General features: G+C 51.5%; 4 protein-coding genes across 4 annotated transcripts; 3 read left to right on the forward strand and 1 right to left on the reverse strand.

Moving 5' to 3' along the window:
* Positions 1–606: 606 nt before the first annotated feature.
* MRS44_014060 (uncharacterized protein) lies at positions 607–1,353 on the reverse strand (the record flags this gene model as incomplete). The annotated part of the gene is made up of 1 exon (XM_046278086.2): positions 607–1,353. One exon carries the CDS (start codon positions 1,351–1,353, stop codon positions 607–609), a length of 747 nt encoding a protein of 248 aa, XP_046123236.1.
* Positions 1,354–1,952: 599 nt separating this feature from the next.
* MRS44_014061 (uncharacterized protein) lies at positions 1,953–4,562 on the forward strand (the record flags this gene model as incomplete). The annotated part of the gene is made up of 1 exon (XM_065618253.1): positions 1,953–4,562. The coding sequence occupies one exon, from the start codon at positions 1,953–1,955 to the stop codon at positions 4,560–4,562; it is 2,610 nt and encodes an 869-aa protein (XP_065474325.1).
* A 1,760-nt stretch (positions 4,563–6,322) lies between these two features.
* On the forward strand, positions 6,323–8,944 carry MRS44_014062 (uncharacterized protein; the record flags this gene model as incomplete). The annotated part of the gene is made up of 5 exons (XM_065618254.1): positions 6,323–6,594; positions 6,669–6,692; positions 6,742–7,734; positions 7,775–8,079; positions 8,577–8,944. 5 exons carry the CDS (start codon positions 6,323–6,325, stop codon positions 8,942–8,944), a joined length of 1,962 nt encoding a protein of 653 aa, XP_065474326.1.
* A 1,978-nt stretch (positions 8,945–10,922) lies between these two features.
* On the forward strand, positions 10,923–11,372 carry MRS44_014063 (uncharacterized protein; the record flags this gene model as incomplete). Its single annotated transcript, XM_046277107.2, has 1 exon — positions 10,923–11,372. One exon carries the CDS (start codon positions 10,923–10,925, stop codon positions 11,370–11,372), a length of 450 nt encoding a protein of 149 aa, XP_046128911.2.
* Positions 11,373–12,339: the final 967 nt, after the last annotated feature.

Raw genomic sequence — 12,339 nt, forward strand, 5'->3', positions numbered from 1 at the left:
CGATCTCATAGGCAGCAGGCTGTTGCCTGATGCTAGTTATGGTGTAGCGTTCACGCTGACCGTGAAGCTATTCACAATGGTTGTGATCCTTGCCCTTGATACCTCCAACAGTAAGCGAAGGTCTCCAGAGCTTGACAACAGCCAACTTTCGGGGCAGGCTTGGCACCCCTCAGTTGATCACAAAATTCTCAGACATGCATAAAATTCCCGAACAGCAGATTTACTAACGTATGTGATAAGCGAGTGAATCAGACAAGTGAGTGCAATAGTTATACTGTACAGCTAAAAGTAACTAAGCGTTGAGTGATCAACGTTGCTTGAAGCTACCAGTATCACAACCATCCAGATGATCATCATCTTCCCATCTCATTGCTTTCTCGTCCAAGTTTACCTCCCTCTTGATATCGGTCAAGTTCAGCATCGACCGGAAGTGCTCAAACTTCGATCTTGACAGGTTATAACAGAACTGCTAAGATATGTCGTTGGATGAGACCTTGTCACCGCGATTCAATACAGCGGCAGCTTTTGGTCTCCTGCTACCATACAATCTGTCCGCCCACATGTTCGACATTGGTGTTCCTCCTGAAATTACATAGACCCCTCCCTCTAACTGTGGTGAGTGATGTTCCCCGTCGTGTTGTCGATCGTGGACATCTTCATATCTCCCAAGTTTCCCTGCTCCCTAGCAACCATCAACTTTCTCATGGGCGTTCCACTCTGACCTCCCGGCCCGCGCTGAAGAGCAGCTTCGGCAAACATGCGCAGCTGCATGGGGAATTGACGATCACCGTAATGTTCGATAATGTCGCTCTTCTCAATAGCGCACTTGAGGTTCTGCCACACATCCTCGTCCATACCAAACATCTCGCAGTTCCTTCGCTTCTCCGCGTTCCACCATTCAGGAAGTAGACCAGCGCGACGTTCAGCAGCGCTCAAAAACCGCCGAAAGCCAGGGAGTCCATCGGGGTTCCCAGCGTACAAACTATCAAAGTCCACATCGCCTTCCACGGTGTAGTCATCCTCCGCCCTGAGACGATATGCTTCGAGGAGCAGTCTGTACACGTCCGTTTCCGAGCGGCCATGCAGCCAGGTATTGTTGTCGAGGCGCGTGAATGGGTCAGGGATGCCTTTGTCGAGACCTTTGGGTGGGGATAATACCGGTCGTGAAGGGCCCGGTGGAGAGTCGGACAGAGGAGATTGGGGAGTGGTGGATTTTCCGCAGATTTTTTTATGGACTTTCCAATCAGCCTTTTGGCATTCTCGAGAGCAGTACGGCGTGTCGGTGCATTTGCCGCAGCGTTTGATGCTTGTTTCCGCTGAGGTTTTCTTGCAAACAGTGCAGGCGAGGGCCATGATGGACAGATGTCGAGATGAGACGGGGTGTGGCGATGGGCTTCGAACTGGGGGTCTGAGCTTTGACGCGATATCTTGATGCTGCTACCTGGGACGCAGGGTTGTTTTGCACGGCGATATCGTACCCTAAAGCAGAACTTGGCACTCTTTGATCCCTTCTAATGTTGAAGAGAAAAAAAAAGGTAGATGTGGATGTTTGGCTGCGACTTGAGATGTCGCGTCACGTTTGGGAGATGTGTGCCCAATGAACGGCATTCTCAATCTCTGAGTGCCTCAGGCACAAAGTCGCTTCGACCTCGCCTCGACATCGCCTGAGACCAAATCACCGAACCAATGATTGGCTCCACTTACCTCAACGAGCTCAGACCATTTCCAAGAGAAGTTTAAATTCTGAGAATAACGATGCTTTTTACTTTTTGGGGTTCAACGTCGGCCCGAAGTGACGGTGTCGTGTCAGAAGAATGGCCCCCTCACTGCGGCGCGCTAAGAAACCTACCCACCTTTCAACATTGATACGGACCTCGCACTTTGACAATTACCTCTCATTGAACATCATCGAAGTCTTCTTTTAATGCCAACTGGCATCTAATTCTGTCACGATGCTGCCGATCCAACTCTTGGGCATCTACAGGCAGTATAAGCAGGACACTGACTCGGTCGCTTCATGGCTCGCCTCAACTGCCAAGGCCTGCGGCTACCCCGCTGATCTGCTCACCACTACGGGTTCCAAGTCGGGAGAAACACAGGCACCAAAAAGCGGACGATTGAAGGGCAAGCAGAGAAGCAAGGCTCGCGGTGGCGGCAGGGCAAAGCCGAAGCCAAAGCCAGCGGAGAAGAAGACTGCCAAGCACGTCATTGCCATCAAGGACTTCCTACCACTAGCCAACTTCATCGCTGGTCGCCGAGATCCAGCTGTGTCAGTGCCGGATGTCTTCTCTACCACAATTGATCGGCTCATCACTCTTCGGTCTGAGTTTGGTGGCAAATTGAGCGATAGCGGAGTTCAGCCAGACCCCAAGTCCGACGAAAAGCATGGGTATTTTGTTGGCGTTCTCGAGGCGGTCAGAGAGGCGTTGCGACAGGCAATGACTTCTACGACAGCAACTGTGGCGATAGATGCAGCCATAGACACTAGCGATGATGCCTCTAGAGATTCGACCAAGGATCTCGGCAGCAGGTTCGCTGCTTTGTCTGTCGACGAGCCGTCTCAGGCCTTCCTCGACACGTTCCGCAACGCGCCCCATGAGAGACCGAAACCACGCGATGAGGACCATGTCTCTTATGAAGCAGAGCCCCAGACTTCCCTGGAGGATGTCTTGTTTGCCTTTACAGCTCTGGTCAACGACCTAAATAGGATCAGGTCTCGCATCGAGTGGATCTGGTCCAATCATCGTGACGGCATGTTCGACCTTGCTGCTGCTGCTGTTGCCACCAATACGGCCATTTCCATTGCTCGCGGCTTGATCGAAGAAGTGGCTCCTCTTTTGGACAAGCAAGACGGAGGCGCTTGGGGGGTTCTGAATAGGTTCTACCTCATGATCTGCCTTAGGAAGGGATGCAAACCAGAACAAGTCTACTTCAACAACAGCAAAGACAACTTCAATTACGACTTATACGACATGGCCAACGAATGCTACGTCGTTGCCTTCCGACTCTTAAACAGCTTTGTCGATGTCCTCGATCCTAGAGACCTTCCCTTGATTAAGGAAGGCATGTTCGGCAAATACGACCCTAACAGCAACCGTGCCTCCAAGACGGGTCGGGAGAAGTTCCAGGAAGACCAAATCCTCCTCATGGAGTTTTTCACGGAGCTGATTACCGTGATTCGGTTGATCCCCAACTACCCAGTCGAGGACGAGTTTCTGCGCGAAATGAAAGTACTTGAAAAGACGTCTACTGTTCCCTTTTCGCTCGTGTTCGCTGCCCAGGTCTTTCTTGACATTCATCACACCATGCGTGCTGTGACGCGACAAAGCTTCGTGGCCTTGGTTGATGAAGTTACCATAATGGACAATTCGCTGGGACGTCATCTGGAGTTTCACGAGAACTTGAAGATCCAGAATTGGCCTGCTTCCAACGACCACCAGCTGCGAGAACTGAGTCAGTTGATGAAATGGATGGGCAAGGATCCGGTGCACGGTGCAAAGGCGAGCGTGTACACGCGAGCAGGCTTGCCTGTACCCTCGAAGATGGAGGCTCATCGTATCTTGATCTACTCCCCTGTTCTGACTGGTCTCTACCTCTTCCGTCTCCGTACAGAGGTGTACGACGTTGGTCTCGCCGTCGCAAATGCTTGGGGCTCAATCACTTATACTGCTCACCTCTACAATGCCCTGCTCAATGAGAGGTTATTAGAAAGTCAGTGGCCTGATATGGACGTTATGCTCACTATGCTTGGCGACTCCAACATCTGGGTTGGAGGTGAGCGGCCAAGGACGACTGGAGATTACTTCCAGAAATTCTGTCTTCAGATGGGCATCTCAGCTACTGCCTTCACAACAAACCGCCGACGCAAGACTGCCATCGCCTCGCGCGCTGGTCCGCGAGGCATTAATGAGGGCGCGCCCGTGTCGTCCATGTTCAAGACCCAGATTTGCTCGGGAGCCGAAATGAACTGGACGCCTGAGCTGATCGATGACATTGTCGCGCGCAGCGCCTATCAGTGGGAGGGCTCGGTCGACAACGGAGACTTGATCATGACACAAATTGACGATCCACAAGAATTGAGAGCGAAAGATCGACTTCGGCAGCAAAAGGCCAAGGCTAGGGCTGCCGGGAAAGACACGGCCACCGATGGTCTTGTGCCCGAGGAACTTGCCAAAACACTCGCTTTGGCACTCAACTCCGAGTCCCTCGAAATGGCATTCCCGTACTTGTTGATGCATCGCTGGTGCTGGATCTTGCTGCGATCGGTCAAAGACAATTGCGACCCCATCCTGAGAGAGCTTTACACACCTGCTTACATGGAGAAGGAGAGCGAGCTGCCCTGGGTGGTCGGGTACATTCTCACGGCTGCAAGTGGCGTTGATGGAGTACGTGACTTGAGACTGCTGAATCTCGCAGCGGAGCCTTTCAATGGCATGATTAGTTCGGGGGCTGGCCAGATGGCGATTGAGATTGCTCGTAAGATCGGCAAGGATATTCAGTTTGAGAACGACGACTCCGAGGATGAGACAGAGGAGCTGGAGGGAGCAGAAGAAGTGTACTAAGAAACGGGACTTGTGCTACGGTAAGGCATTAGCTTGAGCATTGGAGATTGGTAGCGTGGGGAGTGGTTCAATGGTAAAAGATCCAATCACTAGCCTCTCTCTCCCTAACGTACATGATAAGCAGAACTTATTGTCGCATATCACCACTAGGTTCGTGCGACTGGATATGAAACGCGGCCCATACTTTGGAGTCGTGTATCCGGTTTCACATCCGGCTTGTCGCATCAAGGATTCCAATCCTAACGACATGAGCTTAAATAGTGTTGAAGTGGCATGCATCATGATGTTACACAGGCATGCCACCACGATGATACCAGAAGTGTCAGAACGGGCGTTACAGATCTGTTGCAGGATCAGCAGGTCTAGTAAATTGGCCTGCTTCCTCAGATAAAAAGACGAGAAGGGAGAGCGAAGAAGGACAACACATCCACAGGTCAAACACAAATCATTCTTAGTTCTCTATATTCCATATACACTTCTCCATCTTCTGATCATCTATCTCTGTCATTATATGAACACTCGTGTCTAACAAATAGCTGTGCCCGAACACATGGCTGTTCAGTTTCTTTTGTTCTTTAGATAATTCTCATCAATTGACTGGTGCCATCAATGATCCCTGTGAAGCCAGCTGTCCGACAGTCTGCCTACGTGCCTTCTGACAATCAGTTATCAGCCACGCCCTTTTCCACTACCATGACAGATCCTCCAGGCCTTTCCGAGTTGCAGCGACCGTCAGGCCACAGCAGTAATGTGCCTATTGACAACACACCACCCCCACCGTACGATGACGCATATAGGGATGGGCACGTGTTTCATACACATGTGTATTAAACTGCTTTTTATTATAATGAAGCAGCTTTTTATTGCAATATAACTACCCATATATGAAGCTGCCCAAGGGTCATATAATACAAATAACCAAGCCAAATTAGGTCAATTTTTTCCCTGTTCCTTCGCTCTCTGACACATCTTGGACCTCAAATTTGTCCACAATTGTCTCTTCTCCGTCGGAGGCGGGTTGGTGAGTGAACTCGCCGGTAACAGCGTCAACTTCCAGACTTGATGCGCAATGGATTTCCATATACGTATCTTCGAGAGTAAGCCCAGTGTGGGGAATCTATCTACCGATGTAGATGAAATGTAGGTGTAGATCTATCTACTACTAGCCCTTGTGGGTCATCTATCTATCTAGGCACAATCACCCACCGAGCGAGGACCCATCTGCACACCCAGCACACCGACGGTTTAAAGAGCAAGATGCTGCAACTATCTCAAATCTTGCGATGTCTGGCACCACTCCGCGGGATATAAGGACATACCTCCATACTCACTCAGAGACCCTCGCCACCCAACGAGACATATATAATCGGATCGCGGAGACGAGGAGAGATCTGCGTGAAGGTCAGAGCAGCATCCAAGCATTAGTTGATCAACTGCACAGAGAAGGTTTCTGGTGCCGAGTTCGATTGGACCCGGATAATCGACTGACAGCCATCTTCTTCGCCCACCCGGACTCTGTTGTGTACCTACAATGCAATCCAGATGTCTTATTGTTGGATTGCACCTATAAGACGAACAAGCACCACATGCCACTCCTTGACATGATTGGAGTTGATTCCTGTTAACGTTCCTTCTGCATCGCATTCACCTTCCTCTCAGGTGAATCAGAAGAGGATTACTCATGGGCGTTAGAACACCTTAGGTCACTCTATCAGCGTGAGCTTCCGTCAGTTATATTGACGGATAGATGCCTGGCGGCAATGAACGCCGCCACGATCTGGTTCTCTTCCTCTAAAGCACTACTTTGCCTCTGGCATGTTAACAAGGCAGTCCTTCAGCACTGCCGGCCGTTCTTTGCATCGAAGGTTGGTCAAGCAACAGAGCAGGCAGAAGGCAAAGCGTGGGATGAGTTCTATGCGTTTTGGCACTCGATTGTGGCTTCCCCAGACGAAAAGTCATTCGAAGAGCGGCTAGCTAAGTTTGAGCTCAAGTACGGCAGCAAATACCTCGAGTCGGTGGGATACATCAAAATGTATTGGCTCGAGCCGCACAAAGAGAAGATTGTCAAAGCATGGGTGGATGAGCACTTACACTTCGGCAATATAGCCACTTCAAGGCAGGTAGCTTGCGGTATATGGCGCAGGGGGAAAAAATGACAAAACTAATGTGCATGCTCTAGGGCTGAAGGAATCCATTCACTAATCAAGTCGCATATCAAGACTTCTTCATTCGACCTCTTCGACGTTTGGCGGGCAATGAAGCACGCTATTACGAACCAACTGAAGGAACTCAAGCATATGCGAGCCTCTCAACAAGTGCGCACACCTCTGGAAGCCTCTGGAATACTATTTGAGGCGGTGCGAGGTTGGGTTTCACACCAAGCTCTGCGCAAGGTGCAAGAGCAACGGCAGCTACTCCAAAGGCAGCACAACGCTCCTTGCAGCCAGACCTTTACATCTTCACATGGGCTACCGTGTTCTCACACCTTGGCGAAACTAGAGGAAGAGAGGCAAAGCCTTTTGCTCGAGCACTTCCATCCCCATTGGCATTTGAAGCGAGACGTGGCGCAGCCCCGTCCCATGCTGGAACCACGACGAGCCACAAACCAACTTAACCAGAGACACAGTCAACCGACGACGAGCAATAGACGCGAACCCTCTGGATTTGAGCCGGCAGAAGCTCGCAAGAGAGCTCCCAGTAAACGCAGCAGATGCCATACAGTTGGCCATACTATGGCCTCAAGGGCCTGTCCGCTGAGGTTCAAGGAGTTGCCCACACAAGCAGCACAGGCCCCAAACTCGGTTCCGCAGTTAGGCGTAGTAAGGCTAACTCCAGTTCCGGACTCAACTGGTACAACGAACAGCGCTTCGGTGGCGTTGCAAGCACCAATGTCTGATGCCATCCTGGAATTCCCTACGGAAGCTAATCAGCGCCCACCCTCTGTTGTACACACGCTACTTGTCCGCTCCCCTCCTCCTATCTTAGATTCGCCTATCGCTCCTCACAATCCTGCCATACCGGGCTACTCAACTGGAATTCTGCCAAGATCTGCCAGCGAAGGATCTCCAGTTGAAGAGGCGGCTCTTTTGCGCAACTCCCCCTTGCAACCACCGCCACGGTACGATTCCCCTCAGGCTATATATGGAAGATATGGCGCTGCCAGAAGCGCATGGTACGCAGCGCAACCCGCAGGTAGCACCAAGACCAACCAGCAATATCGCAGGGCGATGGGGCTTCCACTCAGGTATGGCAAGCAAAGTTATAAGTGACTACAAACAAATGTCCAAGCGATGCATCACTCCAACCGGATCAAGAGAATGGACAAGGGAAGAGATGATGGCATATCTAGACTGGAGTAAGGCTGAGGATGAGCGCATCGAAGCCCATGTCGCCAAGGAGATGGGTGACAATCCCCTGACAAACAAGAGAAGAGGTGTAAAAGAGATTTGGAAGAGCGTGGAACGAGACAGTAAAGAGCAGCAAGCTTTGCATACGGAGACTGGCTCGACGGAACAATGTATCGTAGTCAAAATGTAGCCCATTTACAATATATTTTCTACCAAGGCTTTCGTAGAAAGAGTGAAGAAAGTTGGATGGATGGATGGGAGGATCTGAGCGCCATTTGGGAGGCTTAGTCAGGGGGCGCGCCCAGGCGCCCACCTATCAGTCGCCTTTCGTGGATTGACGTTCACGTGGATTGAAGTCAACATATTGGTCAATACCGTGGAAGTCGTGGATTGATTCTCTACCCTGCCGGCTTCCTTGTCGATGAAGATATCCATGCCGTTAGAGTTGAGCAGGAACACGCCGTGGGTGCCGTTCTCCCAGTGGTCAAAGTAGACTGGGTGGGCACCGTAAAGGTTCTCGCCCTGGGGAGTTCCGTATGAATCGCGGGTGTAGATGGTCCTAGTGTAGGTCGTGTTCAGCATGAACGGGTCGCTATGCTCGCCCAGGCCGTACAGATGCGGGCTCGGGGGTAGGTTTGTCTTGAGGTAGACGTATTAGTTTTCAAAGCCGACCTTGTTTCCGGTGGTATCAAAGAGAACTTCGCCGGTATCGGTGCGAGATACCGTGAAGGAGAAGGGGTCAGCGTTGAAGGCGAACTTGAGCTTGGAGTTCTTAGGAGAACACCACTGGCCAAAGCCGGGGCGCGGAAACACACTGTCTGGGACTTGGTAGACGGTGTTGTTGGTGTCCAGGATCTTAACATGCAGTCGGTCGCTGGTCTGGTACTCGACCTCCAGCTTCAGCTTGGGGAGGTCAGTCCCGAAGACATCGCACGCCGGCCCCGCGAGGGAGAGGTCCGCGTAGAAGTCATCCCGGGTCTTCTAATGCTTCGTGGCCTTGTAGCCAGGACATTTGGAGAGGTCCTTGTCGTATAGATCGTTGCCGGCATCGTCGAGATTCTCGACACCGCCCTTGCTCTGAGCAAAGACGGAGCCGGCTAGGGCCGTGGCGGAAATGGGAAGGTTCTTGAGATGCATCCTCAGGCTTTTGCGAAGTCGTGAAGAAGATGGCCTTGTCTTTCAAGAAACTTTATCGTCAATATCCTCGCCTGCCTTTATATACACATTAATCAAGTCGAATCGTCGGTCTTCGTCATTGACGACATCACGATATGGCTGCAGGGCGGAGTCTCCGCCGGCGGTGTTGCCCCGGACCGATAAGTAGCGGCATGGCCCACCCAGAACAGGGTTATATTGTCAACGGCCATGAAAGGCTACCATTGACATGGCCGGGTTTCTGGGCGGGTTTGTGCTCCTCCTCCCCGCCCCCTCCCGGATCGTCGCGAGAGAGGCGCCACCCCCAGACGACCGAGCACAAGAGATTGTGACCTTACGGCCGGGAAAAGGCCCGGGGCTGGGGTTACCTCACGTTATGCGGTGCTCTCAAGCGAGTTTTTTACCCGCGAGCCATGCTGGATGTGTCAATGATCTTTGCAGTCGGGGAAGGGCGGAGTCTCCGCTTGCGGGGTTTTGCTCAACCCCCCCGCATATCAACATCGAAAGGCAGAGGGTGCATATGGCCAATAGAAAGAACCGTCCCCCCGCAAGCGCCCACATTCTCGGTGGTACAGCCCTGACCTGCCGAACATGTTGTATTTTGCATTTAGAATAAGGGTAAGGCCCGTACAAGAAGTAATGAAGGTAAAGAACCACGCTGGTTACAAATGTCAAGAAGTTGAGGACACCGCTATCATACTATGTCCAGTATATACGGGTTGATTTCCGCCTGTGCTCCGTCTTATTACCAGAGTGGTGACAGCCCGTTTTTTTAGGCTAGGCAGCAGCGTTGACGTAACTTCTGCGTTTAACTTTCGAATCTTTCTCTCATCACCGGTTCTATTCTTGGGAATCTAATGATTCGTTGACGGCTTGGGTCCGGCTGGGCGACACACGGCAGCTAGTTAACTCTTCGGCAGATGCCAGGAGCCGATCAGTACTAAAAGCCCGATTGACGGGACACCTGAGCCAACCCGTTTCCTTTCAAACACGGCCTGTGCACGTAGGTACCCTTGATGACTCCTCGGCGACGGCGGGTTTCGTCCTCCCTCCCATCTTTTCTCCGAAAACTGCCCAGTCCACTACGCCTCAACCAAACGTCGCCCTGCCCCCTCGCAATACCATGAGGGACAGTTGGAGATCATTCAACTCAATTGGGCTCATGCTGATCCCATTGGTGATTTACTCGGGAAGCTCCCCATAACCTAATTACCCAGTCACTCATTCCACGCCCTTCCAGTCGTACTCGACGCTGCGTTTCTGATCATGGGGCGCTGAAGTCTGGTTTGGCATTGGGATGGAACAGAGTAGAACCGTCATTTTGCTCTTCGTGTACTGATACATGGAACGGGAATAAGCTTGTAGGGCGGCCGTTGGTCGTGGCATGAACTGGGAGGTAGATGCTCCTGGACTATCGCGATACATGGCTGAGGAGTAGCTGATATCTAATAAAAGTGTCCTGCCCGAGAGGAAAGCCAGGATTTATGTTCAAGACGAGCAGAAACGCATCTTGCGGTCGGTCTCGGCCGTCTGGCAGCGGGGTCCAGGGGCATACCTCCGTCGTGCGTCACCGCCCACCCCCTTTGGTTTATAAGCAGAGCGGGTGGCAGGGAAGCCTGATTTAAATTGGGGTTGTCGCATGACAGATGGGCTTTCCCCGCCCTAAGTTGGGCGTTTTGACCGACCACTGTGAAAACTCAAGGAACAAGTTGCAACGTCCATGCCCACACATTCTCCTTCCACACTTGCTACCCCATACCCTACTACCTTCAACCCGACCCAAGTCCTGTCAATCTAAACGCTCTCACTCTACGGCATGGATGACGCATCATGGGCATGGCCGGCCTGGAAATTCGACATGAAGAGAGGAGACTTACTCACCAAGCTTCACGACCAGTACAATACTTATTCCTGCGCCATTCAAGACACTGAGGCCTTTCATCACGATATCTTCGAAATTTCCCACGAGGCAAATTCCACCGCCGAATTCCATCGTTTGGCGAGCAGTCGCAGACAACAGCGCCTCCACGAACTAAACGACGCTCTTGAAGCTGCGAGTTTCGAGATCATTGCAAACCCGCGTCTTATCAATTCGCCTCAATGGGAGCATGCTATCCAGCTCTTCCGTACAAATTCCTTGGATTCCCTTGTTCGATACTTCGCTTCTTATCTTCCCACAGACCATATTTTGTCTCCACCATGTCGCGCTCCTGCGCCCGTCACCAGCAGCACTGAGCTTCCGTCCAATTCGCCCGGCAAGGAGTGCGAGTGCACCAGAACATGCGAGCCAAGCGGTTCGCAGGGGTAGCGCTTCCCGCCGTCCTCGTTATCCCTGCCCCGCTCGTCCGGCGCCCAGCCCATTGAAGGAAAAAGACCCGCGGACACCGAGGCTTCTGCGGAGTTGTTCTCCTTTTCAGAGCATAGGGCTAAGCGCATTCGGCCTCAGCAAGTTAGCTCACATGTGGGCCATGAGGGAGAGATAGCGCGACCTGGTGACAAGGTGTCGACGATGCCCGATTCTAACACACTTATTGAGGTTGGGTGTGGTAAGGGAACTGCTTATAGCGCAGGGAGTATGCTCTGGCGCGAGTGTACCTGTCCAGTTGGCCGCAATTCAGCGAACCAATAGAGCTATCGCAGGAACTAAGCGGGAACATTCTTGAGAGATATCAACTCGCGGGGAAGATCATCGTGCGTTTACCAAGTTGGGAATCACAAGGAGGTATTAGAATAGCTCCTATAGCCGGCCTCTAAAAAGAGATCATAACGAATATCAAACTAAGTGTCTAACAGCAATGGATTGATATAAATTATTTCTCTCCCACGCTTGATCATTATGCCTATAACTCTTCTATATTCATTAGTCAACGCAAATCGGCTCCGTAAGCTTGTAACTTAGACTTTAGGTCATAAATCCCGTGTGAGAGTTGTGGTTACGAGCCGATAGTGAGAGTTTGAGGCGGCCTACATGGAAAAGGAAGTTTAATTAAATTTAGCGGTACCTAAGAGTGGTGGGAGGAACCCAGATCTCAGGCTCACCATTTGTGGCCCCATGATTGCCGTTAACGCGTTCCCTAAACTATACAACCGGCTTTTACATATCATCTGCCTGTATCAACCCCTCTCTATTCAGTCACGCACGTACAGGCTATACGGGGTCTTAACGAAGGGATAATGATAATACTCGGCACGCCTTCATGGCTCATCTCTCCCAACACCACTACGAAGAGACTCTTGAGTTTTCATCGGACGCCAAGAACTATGACTTCGTCTAT

Source organism: Fusarium solani (genome assembly GCF_023522795.1).
Source record: "Fusarium solani strain SB1 chromosome Unknown bctg00000010, whole genome shotgun sequence".
NCBI lineage: Eukaryota > Fungi > Ascomycota > Sordariomycetes > Hypocreales > Nectriaceae > Fusarium > Fusarium solani.